This window comes from Emydura macquarii, unplaced genomic scaffold, assembly GCF_026122565.2.
Source record: "Emydura macquarii macquarii isolate MOO-44397 ecotype Brisbane River unplaced genomic scaffold, CSIRO-AGI_Emac_v2 contig_1146, whole genome shotgun sequence".
Lineage (NCBI taxonomy): Eukaryota > Metazoa > Chordata > Testudines > Chelidae > Emydura > Emydura macquarii.
The window spans coordinates 21,431,403-21,446,224 of record NW_027131283.1 but is presented as its reverse complement, the minus strand read 5'-3'; the positions used below and the strand labels follow the sequence as shown (position 1 = coordinate 21,446,224).

Sequence of the window (14,822 nt, the reverse complement as noted above, 5' to 3'; positions counted from 1 at the left end):
GGGCAGCACCCTAGCCTCTACCCTCCTTCCAGTTCATGTGGGCCAGGATGCCTGCAGGCCACTGGATCCTTGATATAGTTTAGCGGGCTAGGCCTCCCGGTCGTTCCACCCCCCCCACCCCCCGCCCACGACACTTCCCCCTTCCTCCCTCTCAGTGGCAATTCCCCATCGAGGAAGTTGAGCTGCCTCAGCCCAGAGCAGTGCAAAAGATCCCTCGGGGCATGGTGGAAAAGGTCCTACTCCAGGTACTTCCTCGCCCCTGAGAAAAGGGGATTTAAGGGTTGTGTCAAACCTATGTCGTCTCACAAATACCACAAGGGACTCAAGTCTCGCATGGTCTCCCCAGCTACAGTGTTGGATACAGGTGCCTGGTATGCCACCCTGGTTGTCAGGGATGCGTATCTTCAACGCTTCGTTCACCTCGTAGTGGTTGGCTCCCTCTAATGCTTTCCAGCTTTACCCTGTGACCTTTTCTCGACCCCGAGGGTGTTTACTGAAGGCCTGGCAGTGGTAGCTGTGCACGTGAGGTAAAAGGTGGTGCAAGATTTGCCCATACCTGGATGATCGGATAATCAGAGGCAGGTCCAGGTCCCAAGTCCAGAGCAGGGCGAGCCAGTCAGGCGCCACTTGCGGCTGGCGGGTCCTGCCAGTAAACAAACAGAAATTCACGTTGACGCAGGTGCAGCCTATGGAATGCATTGGCGTGACCGGTTGCTTCCCAGGCCAGGCCTCCTTGCCCCAGCCGTGCTGTGAGGCAGCATCCCTCAAGATGGCCGACCTGCACAAATGCCCTACGACAACAGCCAAACATTGTCGACAGCTGGTAGGTCACAGGGTGGCCTGCACCTATGTGGTGAGGCTAACTAGCCTGACACTTGGGCCGCTTCAGTCACGGCTTAGTCTTGGTCCAAAGCTTGGTACAGTCCAAGCAGGTAACTACTGCACCGAGAGGTTACGGTCCCCTCTCCTCCACTCCCACCTCCCTGGACTGGTGGACAATTCCTTGGGATGTGTGAAGGGGAGTTCCGTTCATGGAGTAGGCTCCTCCAGTTACCCTGATATCGGATGCCTTGGGCAGAGGATGAAGTGCTGCATCAGTGCTGACCTCGGCTCACAAGGCATCTGGCCAAGAGAGGAGAGAAGTCAGCACACCAATGTAAAAATCTGCAAAACGCTCGCAAGGCTTGCGGAAAATCCCTCTGCTTTATCAAGGGCAGGGCGGTACAGGTGCTGACAGGCAGTATGGCGACCATGTACTACATCAACAGGCGGCGGGAGCACATTTGCCAGTCTTATGAAGGAAACCTATCAGTCCTTAGGACTTCGCAGTAACCACCTCTTGGAGGTGAGGAACAACAAGGCAGACCGCATCAAGGGGTCGCTCTTCCTCACCATGAGCAGTCGTTGCGCCCACTAAGGACATCTATGACCATCTGGAGGGGGGGTTCCCCAAGGGGAATCTGTCTATATCGGACTGCAGCACGAGGTGTCCACAGTGCTGCTCTCTCCATGGTCAAGGGACAGGGGCGATCGCCAATGCCATTCATCTGTAGCGGTCAGAGAGCTTCATATTCACTTTCCTGTCTTTCCCCTCCTGCAGACAGTCCTGCTAAAGATGAAGAGAGGTTAAACAGATGCCATCTCGATTGTTCTGGCCTGGCCACGCAAGCACGGGTTCAGCATACTGCTGGATTTCTCGGTCACCTGCCTTGGGAGTCTCCAAGACAGTGTGATCCCAGATCCCAGGATCACGGTCACTGGTGGTGCCCAGACCTGAACCCTTGACACCTCAGGGAGTGGTGGATTAGTGGCCGAGAGATGATGAGTGAACCGCTCAGAGCAAGTCCATTGAGTCCTGCTGGGTAGCAGGAAGCCCTCCACGCAGGTCGTGTACTGGGTTAAGTGGAAGTGGCTGTTGTCTGCCGGGAGGAGTCCCCGGGTATTCCGCCCAGTCTCTCGCCAGTGCAGGCAATCCGGGAAATACTTGGCACAGTTAAAGCTCCAGGGACCGGCTGCGTCCTCCCTGAAGGCCCACCTAGTAGCCATATCAGCCTTCCATCAGTTGCTGGAGGGGGGTTTGCGGTTCTCCCATCTGATGGCGGTTTGGTTCCTGAAGGGGGTGGGAGGCTCTATCCGTAGGTCTGTGACCCTGGGATCTTGACCTAGTCCTTCCCAGCCCATCCCCCCCCCCACCTTTGGAACCCACGACATCATTCCTTCTACTCCTGCCTTCCGGGAAGATGGCCTTCCTGGGGGTGTTTACCTCAGTAAGGAAGGTCTCCAGGATCAGGGCTCTGACCTCGGAGCTCCCCCCCATACTGTATTCTATAAAGAACGTTCAGTTGAGGCCGAACCAGGCCTTCCAGCCAAGGTGGTTTCCCAGTTTCATTGTGACCAACATGTATTCTCCCTATGTTTCCCCAAACCACACGATTCGAAGGAGAAGAGAAGGTGGCACTCGTTAAAAACGTGAGAGGGGCCCTGGCTTCTACATCAGGTGTATAAGGCCCTTCCGGAGAGCGATACAGCTCTTCGTCGCAGCAGCCGACTGGATGAAAGGTTCACTGGTCTCCACCAGCGCATTTTCCTTGTGAATAACTTCCTGCATCATGTTCGGCTATGAGCAGGTGAAGGTGCCACTTCTGGCTGCCACTACAGCTCACTCAACAGAGCCCAAGCTCCATGTACAGCCTTCCTAGTGGAAGTGCCAGAGCAAGGCATCTGCAGAGTAGCTGCCATGCTGGCGGTACATATCTTCACGTCCCACCACGCCTCTGTCCAACAGGCACAGGAAGATGCGGGCTTCAGTGGAGCTGTGCTGCAGGCAGCTCACCACTAACTCCGGCCCACCTCCAAGGTACTGCTTGTTAGTCACCTATAGTGGAATGGACATGAGCAAGCACTCTAAAAAGAAAACAAAGTTACTTACCAGTAACTGATGTTCTTCAAGATGTGTTGCTCATGTTCATTCCACAACCCACCCCCGTCCCCGCCGCCAGAGTTGGCGGAAAGAAGGGACTGAGGGGGTGTAGGGCTGGCACCACCTCATATACTGCGGCATGTGCGCGGGACTCCAGGGGGCGCCGTATCTGGCCCTACGGGATCTGCTAAGGGGAAAAAAGTTCCGGGTAACCGTGCACACACCTATACTGGAATGGACATGAGCAACACATTTTGAAGAATATCAGTTACTGGTAAGTGACCTTGTTTTATTTTTATCACTGTGTACATAGAATCATAGAAGATTAGAGTTGGAAGGGACCTCAGGAGGTCATCTAATCCAACCCCCTGCTCAAAGCAGAACTAACCTCAGCAAAATCATCCCTGCCAGGGTTTTGTCAAGCCACAGCATAAAAACCTCTAAAGATGGAGATTCCACCATCTCCCGAAGTAACCTATTCCAGTGCTTCACCACCCTCCTAGTGAAAAACTTTTTCCTAAAAGCCAACCTAGACCCTCCCCCACTGCAACTTGAGACCATTGCTCCTTGTTCTGTCATCTACTACCATTGAGAACAGCCTAGTTCCATCCTCCCTGGAACCCCCTTTTAGGTAGTTAAAGACTGCTATCAAATCCCCCCTCATTCTTCTCTTCTGCAGACTAAACAAGCCTAGTTCCCTCAGCCTCTCCTCAGAAGTCTTGTGCTCCAGCCCCCTAATAATTTTTGTTGCCCTCCGCTGGACTCTCTCCAACTTCTCCACATCCTTTTTGTAGTGGGGGGCAAAACTGGACACAATACTCCAAATGCGGCCTCACCAATGCCGAATAGAGGGGAATAACAACTTCACTCCATCTGCTGGCAATGCTCCTACTAATGCAGCCCAATATGTGATTAGCCTTCTTGGCAACCAGGGCACACTGCTGACTCATTTCCAGCTTCTTATCCACTGTAACCCCCAGGTCCTTTTCTGCAGAACTGCTGCCTAACCTGTCGGTCCCTAGTCTGTAGCTGTGCATGGGATTCTTCCGTCCTAAGTGCAGGACTCTGCACTTGTCCTTGTTGAACCTCATCAGATTTCTTTTGGCCCAATCCTCCAATTTGTCTAGGTCACTCTGTATCCTATCCCTACCTTCCAGGGTATCTACCAGTCCCCCTAGCTTAGTGTCATCTGCAGACTTGCTGAGGGTGCAAACTACCCCAACCTCCAGATCATTAATGAAGATGTTAAACAAAACCGGCCCCAGGACCGACCCCTGGGGCACTCTGCTTGTGACTAGGTGCCAGCTAGACATGGAGCCATTGATCACTACCTATTGAGCCTGATGATCTAGCCAGCTCTCTATCCATTTTATAGTCCATTCATCCAACCCATACTTCTTTAACTTGCTGATAAGAATACTGTGAGGAGACCTGTATCAAAAGCTTTACTAAAGTCAAGGTATATCACATCCATTGCTTTTCCCACATCCACAGAGCCAGTCACCTCTTCATAGAAAGCAATCAGGTTGGTCAGGCATGACTTTCCCTTTGTGAATCCATGTTGACTGTTCCTGATCACCTTCCTCTGTTCCAAGAGCCTTAAAATGGATTTCTTGAGGACCTGCTCCATGATTTTTCCAGGGATTGAGGTGAGGCTGACCAGTCTGTAGTTCCCTGGATCCTCTTTCTTCCCTTTCTTGAAGATGGACACTATATTTGCTTTTTTCCAATCATCAGGGCCCTCCCCCAATTGCCACGAGCTTTCAAAGATAATAGCCAATGGCTCTGAAATCAGCCAACTCCCTCAGCACCCTCGGATGCATTGCATCTGGCCCCATGGACTTATGTATGTCCAATCTTTCTAAATAGTCCTGAATCTGTTCCTTCAGCACTGAGGGATGTTCACCTCCTCCCCGTTCTGTGCCACCCAGTGCAGTAGTCTGGGAGCTGACTTTTTCTGTGAAGACAGAGGCAAAAAAGGCATTGAGTACCTCAGCTTTCTCCACATCCTCTGTCACTAGGTTGCCTCCCTCATTCTGTAAGGGGCCCACAGTTTCCCTAATCTTCCTCTTGTTGGTAACATACCTGTAGGAACCCTTCTTGTTCCCCTTCACGTCCCTTGCTAGCTGCAACTCTAATTGTGCTATCGCCTTCCTGATTTCATTCCTGCACGTTAAAGCAGTATTTTTATAGTCCTCCCTAGTCATCTGACCAAACTTCCACTTCTTATAAGCTTCTTTTTTTGTATTTAAGCTCACCAAAGACTTCTTTGTTAAGCCAAGCTGGGTGCCTACCATATTTGCTATTCTTTCTGCACAGTGGGATGGTTTGTTCCTGTGCCCTCAATAAGGTTTCTTTGAAATACAGCCAGATGTCTTGGACTCCTTTCCCTCTCATATTAGCCTCCCAGGGGATCCTGCCCATCAGCTCCCCGAGGGAGTCAAAGTCTGCTTTTCTAAAGTCCATGGTCCATATCCTACTGTTCTCCTTTCTTCCTTTTGTCAGGATCCTGAATTCGACCATCTCATGGTCACTGCTGCCTAGGTTGCCACCCACTTCTACTTCCCCTATCAAATCTTCCCTGTTTGTGAGCAGCAGGTCAAGAGGAGCATGGCCCCTAGTTAGTTGCTCCAGCACTTGCACCAGGAAGTTGTCCACAACACTCTCCAAAAACTTCCTGGATTGTCTGTGCTGTTCTGTATTGCTCTTTCAGCAGATGTCAGGGTGATTGAAGTCCCCCATGAGAACCAGGTTCTGTGAACTGGAAACTTTCCCTAGTTGACTGAAGAAAGCCTCATCTACCTCGTCCTCCTGGTTTGGTGGTCTATAACAGAGACCCACCATGACATCACCCTTATTGTTCTTGCTTCCAAGCTTAACACAGAGACTCTCAACTGGCTTATCTCCAGTTTCATAATGGAGCTCAGAGCAGTCATAGTGCTCTCTTACATACAGTGCATACATCCCCACTTTATTCTGCAAAACCTCTTCCAACAGTCAAGAACTGATAATTTTCTTGTGACTATTATTTGCTTTTTAGAAGTCTTGCTAAATTATTAAAGCCTTTCTTGCAGAATTGTACACTCTATACCCAGAAACTTATAACTTGAGGCTCTTTGAATGGGGATAGGAGGAGGAGGTACTCCTACTGTACCATTGCCCAGGGATTTCTTTGCTTGTTTTTCCAGTGTATTCACAGCTAAAGATAAATATATCATGGTGACTCTCCTATCATGCTGGCTTTCCAGTGTGAATATTGATGTAAAGTACAAACCCATTTTAGGCTTGCTGCATTCAAGGTGTTCCCTAGTTGAAGACTGTTTGGAATTCAGTTAAGTGCCCCTGATTATCTTCTTGTACACTTGAATTGTCCTTTTATCTAATGGTTTGGACTTCCTATTATGAGTAGGAAGGCCATTAAATGATGGCAAATAAGGAAATAATCACTAATGAATCTAAGGTTTAAAGTGATTAGAACTCAAATGATCCAATAATGGACAATGAACAATAATGGAAATTTCACTCCTGAAAATATTTTTCACAAAGGAACCAATACAGGAGTATAACCTCATTGCCTATTCTCCATATTTTTTGGAGATTATCTGTAACAACCTATCACAAATTTCAGGAGTGGTGAAATTATATGTAATAAGATTCCTATATTGTGCATTCTATTAGGCAAATGTGAGTCTGCTTTCTATTGACAGTCTGCAGCAGGTCAGTCTCCTTCATTTCCTTATTCTGCTGCTCTTAATCTTTCCTTTCCTTCGAATCATGAAGTCATCCTTTCATGATCACTTTCACCCCAGTTCCCTTTCACTTTCTGATTCATAAAGAATTCCTCCCAGTTAGTCAGTCAGAATCAAGTCTAAAATGGCTGCTCCCCTAGTTATTTCCTCCACCTTCTCAAACAAAAAGCTGTTCCTATCACATTCCAAGAACTTATTGGAAATTTTGTAATTTACCATATTACATTTCCAACAGATATCTGGGTAAAGTCCCCCATTGCTACCAGGTCTTATATGTTGGATATTTCTGTTACTTGTTCTAGAAATACTTCATCCACTGCCGCCTCCTCCTGATATTGTGGTCTATAGTAGACCTCTACCATGATGCTGCTCCTATTTTTTCCCCCTTTTATTTTCCTCAGCGTGTGCGTGTGGGTGGGTGGACTAGATGAACTCTCTAGGTCCCTTTCAGCCCTACACATATGATTATCTGAACCAGCATATAAATCTGCTCTTGGATGGATGGAGGGGGTTTCTTTATCAGATTTCCAGGATTGGACCGAAAAGGAGGGCTCCAGGGTTCCTCTTCAGTTTCCTTTTCTGAGTCCCTTCAGGCCCAGGAGCTTCAGTCCTGAACAACTGCAACTGAATGGTACCATAATGTGTTGTCATTAGCCCACCACTCCAGCATAGTTTTTAATTTCACTCTGCCATTGTTCAACTAAATCTTTCCAATATGTTTGTAGGCATTGGCACAGGCAATCAAAGAAGCCAAAGAGCAGCACCCTGACATGTCTGTTACAAGGGTAGTGGTGCATAAAGAAACTGAACTTGCTGAGGAAGGCGAGGAGTAAGATCAAGGTAAGGAAGCCTGCAACATCAAGCAGAATAGTTCAAGTAGGCCTGAGATATAAGGCCTTCTTTATTGGTCTTTATTCCTCACAACTGTCCTTTAAACATAGTATAGTTTGAAAAGTTGCTTCATCTTTCTTTATTTGAATTTTGCAATAGATGCTTTTTAAAGAAGCATACACTTATGTATAGTGTGTGTCACTGAAAACTGTCACATTGGAAAAGTAATTTATAATCCCAGTGTAAAATGCAGTTTTATGTAAAGTCCAGTGTGAAATTCTTTTGTAGTTTTAATTTCAAGTTTCCTATAAAAATATCCACCAATTTTGTCACAAAGTCCTGTTATGGCATTTATTCTGACATCCAATCATGTTACCTTAGTAGTACCTTGCAGGAAACACAACTCAGGCAAAGTCTGCGAAGTATGAAATCTGAAGCGTATTCCCTACTCATCTGCATTTTTGTACGCTTATCATACCTGCCTTATGTGTAGGATTCCATTGTTTTGAATAATTATTGTAGTGAAATTGAGATTAAGGAGGTAAAATTGGTGAAACACAAACTTTGAGCTTTAGTTAATACAAATAAGTATAATTGGAATTATAGAAGAATCAAGTGTCAGTATAAAAATGAGACAAATGCAGGAAAGTAGTTTCCTTCATTGTTCATACTTCGACTCTTACACTGTCCATACTTACAACTTCATGGAGCCCATAAATGACAAAGATAGAAGAAAAAGTAAGTGGCGCTTGTCAGGAGATTGGTCCCAGATCAAGCATTGTGCTGTTCTAGAACTGGACACACTCAAGGAAGCAAGGAAAGTTCCACATCTTTTATACCCTTAGGTTGTTCGGCCCATGCCAACATAGGCAACTTCAACCCACTTTTTTTCATATTGGTCATTCAGCTAACTATATTTATACTTCCAGTAACTATGCAGTTTATGACAATTAATCACATACCTCAGGATAATCTAAATACTTAGCAACACAATTTGCAAAAAGTCCCCAATTTCTTATATCAAAATGTCAAAGCTTGTCTTGTACTTGTTAACTTGGGGTCAGTTGTTTGTTCTCTAATTATGAACAGGCAAAAATCTGCAATGCAGGTTCACCACCTACACCCTACTTTGTCATACCACAAACAACTACCTGTAAACCTCACGTGGAATAATATTGTCCCATCTCAGTGTAGCAAAGCCTAACCATTCTGTTATTTCTGTTTTCCTACTTGTTGTTACAGCTTCAGTAACGCCAAAATTACTCCTATAAGCATGCTTGGCAAATAAATGATATTTTACTGAAAACTATTATAAACCCTGCAAGATCAGGTCAGGGGTCAACAGTTTGGAAGCTAAAGTATTTAAGCTGCTTATCAGTTGAGTGAAGTATTTTAAGGAGCTCTGGTCTGCTATGTCCTCATTTTAAAATGCCCATGTGTAGATGGGAAATTACTTTATATCCTTTGGTGTTAGGACATTTGGTATTAGAGGTATATTCCTATAGTGGGAAAGAAACTTGGAAAAATTCACATCTATGTTGAATTTTTGAAACTAGAAAATCTAGTACTACTATGATAAAATAATTAAACGACCTGTAGCACTAAGGATTAAAAGCAGAAGTTTCAGTTTTAAAAGTAAGAATGTTTTATTCTTACATTCTCCCTATTTGCCCAGGGATTGTCTAGTGTTAATAGTGAAACAATGGTCAGTTTAAAACTGTTATATTTAGATTCTTCCAATTTGATTTAGTCATACTAACTGTTGTTGGCTACATATCGCATTGAATGAAAAACTGAATAAAAAGAAACTTTCTTTATTTTTACTCAATTTCATAGTGTCATAACCAATATAATATCTTACTGGATGCTCCCAACATGTTTTTGTACCATTCAAAATATATGTGAGGTACAAGAAGAAATGTGATACTATCTGTTTTGTTCTTGTTAATTGAGCAGTGTAGGAATCTGGGTCAAGATGAGCTGGATTAGTTGATAATCGTGAGCAAAACTGAGGGCCATTTACACCACTCAGTAACTAATTTACCATAAATGGTCTTGATCGAGGCCAAAATTGCATAGAAGATAACCAGCTTATTTTCATAAGAGCTGGAGAGGGACATTTTGTCCTTGAGCCACTGTTGCTTCAGAGCGTTCTGAGTAGGAGGAGATAGTATAGGTGATTAAATGGTAGTACTGATACACTGGGAATTTGTAGGCAATTAATTACTAATACAATGCCTCAGCAGAATTGTTTGAATTACTAATGCTATATTTATATATACTTATAAAAGTCACTAGTTTTTAAGAGCACTATTCAATGTATTTTTCCCCAAGTCTTTCTTCTGCAGATTTTAAATATTTTGCTAGGTGAATATAATTAATTTTACTAAAAATTTAGAGATTTGGGATGTTAGTTGCTTTCACACAAACGTTATGAATGAAATTCTGTTCTCCCATATAACCAATGTAAATCCAAAGTAAATTCAAAACAGTTACCCTTGATTCACATAAGTGTCAGAGATACAGAATTTAGTTTTACATCTTAATATCTCAGTGATCTTTTATTAATGGCAAAACAGCTTCTATTGTGAAAAGTTTGCTGTAATAACCAGGAAGAGTCACACTGATACAAAGATGCTCAGTGTTCATATTTGCAAAGGCAGACAATACATTTGTAGTGTCAGTACATTTCCTAATATATAGAGAGATGATCATGTCACAAAAAACACCACCATACTTGGCAGTTTCAGCAGAAATGCTACAATAAGCACTGAGTAGAACTTGCTATCTCATCAGTTGTATGTCAGGGTTGACACACAATGGCAGATTGGGTGCAGGAAGCTTGAGTTTCTTCTGCCATACTGGATGATGAAATAGGACTAATTTTTGCTACTGATAATTTGATATCTTTTTAGTAGCTCTAAATTCAATTCAGAGGAAAAGCTATTGATTGGGGTGATCAAACAATAACAAAGTAGATCTAAAAATTCATATCAGTTTGTATTTATATGGTAATGATGTACATTTCTTTCCCTTAGCAGTTAAAGGAAGCCAGTGTAACCTTATTACATTTCCTTTGTATGAAAGAATGCTAGTTTGAGTTGCAGTGGCAGTTCTTTGCTGTAGGAACAGTTTTAATTTATCTAGATTTTCACCTTATCTTATTCCCTTATCTCACGGTAAACAATAAGAAATATTGCCTCTCAGTTAGCAAGAACTTAAAAAAGAATATCCTTTCTTAAGCCCCTGGGTGGAAATTGCTTTATTTCTACTCATAAGGCATCTGTGTAGCTAAATCTGAGTAGAAGGACAAGAGATTGTAGGTGGTAGATCAGGTAGGTACATTGCACAAACAGACTTCAAAAGGTGAGGTATTCCTCAGGTAATCTGATCCACATGGAAACTAAGCTTTTCTCGCTCCTTGTCCAGTTTATCAAGTGATTTTATTGATTGTTTGGTGTTACCTGTGTAGATTTTAAGGTCTTTGAGCAAGGGCTGCCTCTTCTGATGTGTTTGAACAGTTTTTAGCAAGCTTGGGGTGTTACCAAAAAAGAAGAAAAATTAAGTTTTCCTTGTGAGAATTTCCTGGGTGTGTGTTGTGGGAAAAGGAAATTATCTTGATATGAGGGGGCTGTGCTGTGATTCCATTGAAAGGAAAGTGAAGTGGTGACCAGCTGTGAAGTTGATTTTCATTAAGAAGAGAAAGTAGTAAAATCGTATGTCAGAGTGCAACATAGAGGAAGATAAAATCCTGCAAGCAAATCAGCAGAGTCCTTTGTGCCCATTAAGATGAGTTCTGGGAAGGCCTGGCATACATTGTGTATGTATAAAACTGTCACCGCTAGTTAGAAAGCTGTGTTTTGCAACATTTCAGAGGGTGCTAGCCTGCTACAAAGTAATTTCAGCAATTCCATCATAATAGTTGCACTGAAAGGATTATATGGGAGTCAGATAAGACCAGTGTGAAGGAATTCTAAATAATAGGGTCCTCCTCCCAGCTTTCATTTGTACATGCTTCCATTCATAGATTTTATGGCCAGAAGGGACTTTTAGATCATCTATTCTGTCATCTATTCTGTATATCACTGGCCATTTATTTTCACTTAGTTACCACTCTATTGAGCCCAGTAACTTGTGTTTAACTGAAGCATATCTTCCAGAAAGGCATCCAGTCTTGATTACTTGCACCTAAACCAGTCAAATCTCTGCCTGGGCTATGATTGGAGGAGAATTCTTTGTTGTATACCCTTGCATTTGGTGATAGAGATGGAAAAGACTATATCTGGATACCTAGAACTTATTCTTTGAAAAGATAGTTTTGTTCAGTAAATTGCAGATTAAAATTTTCAGCAAATTTTTAAAAGAACTATTAAATTTCACAAAGAGATAAAAATAGTACAAGCTGCAACAGACTGAGACATAAACTATTAAGCCTCAAGAGAACCGATGGAAGGGATTTATAGGAAACAGCAAGTATACCAGAGCAGCAAGGTATTACCACACATTGAGCAATTATCACTCAGGAGGTTTTATTGAAATGAAAGATTTTCATGGGAAAACAACCTCTGGACCCTCATAGGTGATATTGTATTTCAAAACTGTCCTCTTCATGAATGTTTACATAATCTTCCTTTCTTTTTTTTTAGAAGTTTTAAAAAAAAGCCACCCACTTTGTGACCATGAAGAACTTTGACCATTCCAAGTTGGTGACACCACCACTACTCCATTGAATTCACCAGGCCTAGCAACAATGACCAGACACTCAAGGTTGACATGCCAACACCAAACACTACCTTAACTACCCTGGTCTATATAGTTCCCTTACATCTTTCTTGTTTATTTTTATAACCACTTCTTAACATTCTTAGCTTTTTTGAGGTTTTAGGTGGGTTGGTTTATCTGCACAACTTCCTGCCATTTTTATAAGTGATTCTTGATCATATGACAGTGAACAAAAAGTATTCTGATAGTACTGTTCACTGGAACAGGTGAAGTTGGTGCAGAAATGAGAATCTTTGACTAATTTTCATAGTTTTTTTCCAAATATTTCAATTGAAGTCTGTTACTGGAGTAATTTACAGATTTTTTCAGATTATTCAGGTAAATACACTTTCAGATTACAAAAAAATCCTCTATTTTTATGTTAAAACAAAATATTTCCTACAATTTGAAAAAAATTGAGAATTTTGCTTTGACTGGATGGATTTTACACGAACACTTTATAACTCTTTCTATTCTAAGGGTCTCCTACTTTCTGTGGGGAACAGGTGCTGGTAGTCTATAGAAGAGAAAGAGTTATAAAGGAATTTCTTCAGACTGAGCACTGTGTTTTAGAACACCTTTGCACTGCAGTGCCAATGCTCAGCTATTTCACAGACACTTTGCTGTCTGCAACATTCCAGATGAGGGGGGGAGGAAATGCTTTCTCCCCTTTCAACAAAAGATGACCTAGGCAGCTTAAAACCTTAGTGCTTTTTTCTTAACATGTCCAAACTTCAACACTTCCCTATCAAATACATGTGTAGAATGCTTGCTTTCTATTAAACCTCATTGTCTACATGTTAGAACTGATATTTCTGTTGTTGAGCAGGTATATCTGTTTCAGATAGTTTAATAATCAATACGGGTTTTTAGGATACTGAGGGAAAGGTGTGGATCCATTCTTGTAGGTAATAAAAAAGCAACACCATTTGTTGAGGCTGCCACTGGGGAAACCTGTATAGAAACCTGTTAACTATATTGATTTCTTTGCTGTTGACTCTGTGTATAGTTAAGATGCCAAATTAGATTTATAGCAGCTTGAAGTTGTATTAAGTGATATTTTGCTTTCTGTAATACTGTTACAAAATAAAGTTTGTTTATTCTCTATGTGACATTTTCTTGTTTTTGATGTAAAAACACAATATTTGTGGCACTTAGTGAGACTCACAAATATTTGGAAGATGTTAGCTATTTTAAAATGAACAAACCAATTGGGAAATAATTGGAACTCTTGAGACCTTATTAAATATAACAAATAGGGGTCCATCAAAAGTAATTAGTTGGGGATTTAATTATTGTCTTACTTTAGATCATGTTACTTAATATTCCAGGCTTTTCTTCCTTCTATTACAGTACCAGTGACCTTCATAGCTTCTCTAATGGACACCTCTGTGACGCTTTGGGGTTCAACCCAGGCCGGTAAGGGGTTGTCACTTCCTGCCTGCAACTTTGGGTGCCTTAAATGCTATGCAGTTGTGGTCACGGACAACCCCAGCAACTACCTGACAAGTATGGCTTCAGCTGCCCAGTTACTTTTTGGAGAGGTGACTTCCACAGTCTCCCATTCCCAAATTTCTCCAAAATCATCTGCCACTGTGACAATCTGCTGGGGTTCCCAGAATTGTGAGTTACTATGTTACCCCTCTCAGCCTCAGCAAGTGAGAATTCTGCTACTGCCGAGTTGTGTGACAATTCCCTGACACACCAGCTTGTCTGCCTTACCAGCAAAATCTTCAGGACTCTGCAAGCCCAAACCTTGCCTTGCAGGTAATAAACAATGAACCCCAACTCTCAGGTTCCCCAGAGAGGACTCTATGTAGTGTCCAGCCCTGTCCTGGAACACTTACAGAAGTCAAATATGTTGTTCCTTTACAGAGGCAATACACTGCAGCTCGTTAATTTAAATGGGGTTTGACAAAGACTCTTTTTTTCAATCGATGCACTGAATTGGTGTATAGTAAAGTAAAACAAAAGGACATAGAATTAAATGGTACCAAATAGAAGGAATAAAGATGGAAAGGGTTACAAGAAAACAAAAGTAAATATATGCATCTAAGACTAAAACTTAATTTTATCAAGTTACAATCTTTGCCTAAGCAGGTTTCTCATCTAAACTCAATTCCCAGAGACTTCATCCCTCTTGATTGAAGGATCCAACATTCTGTGATTTCAAGAGCTCTGGCCCCTTTATTCCCCCCAGTGATAGATACCAAAATGGCTTTTTGTTTCTGCTTATATCTCCCAAAATTCATTGTCCCTGTTACAAGAGACAGGAAGGCTTCTTGAGGGCGCAGTCTCCATCTCCTGTGGAGATAGTGGTCCTCTTTCCTCACTTCCTCTCCTGATGGGTTTGTCTACCTTGAATATAAATTTCTTCATTGTATCTGCCTGATGACCAGGCTGGTCAGACAAGCTAATATACATTTCTTTATCTAGGGCACAGTGGGCTTATGCATTGCTTACCAAACACATTTTAAGAACATAATTCTAGCACATTTGTGTAACTCTTCATACACACCCTGTACATACACCACACAGTGATTTTTTTGGGACTAGTGTGT

General features: G+C 42.6%; 1 protein-coding gene across 6 annotated transcripts in view; it reads left to right on the top strand.

Moving 5' to 3' along the window:
* EPB41L2 (erythrocyte membrane protein band 4.1 like 2) overlaps positions 1 to 13,368 on the top strand; it is a 236,451-nt gene extending 223,083 nt beyond the window's left edge. For all 6 annotated transcript variants that reach the window (XM_067546743.1, XM_067546742.1, XM_067546739.1 and 3 more), the window contains 2 exons: positions 7,395 to 7,509; positions 12,147 to 13,368. In XM_067546743.1, coding sequence (XP_067402844.1) covers positions 7,395 to 7,502 — 108 coding nt within the window. In that variant the 3' untranslated portion in view covers positions 7,503 to 7,509; positions 12,147 to 13,368. The remainder of the gene's footprint in view (positions 1 to 7,394; positions 7,510 to 12,146) is intronic.
* Positions 13,369 to 14,822: the final 1,454 nt, after the last annotated feature.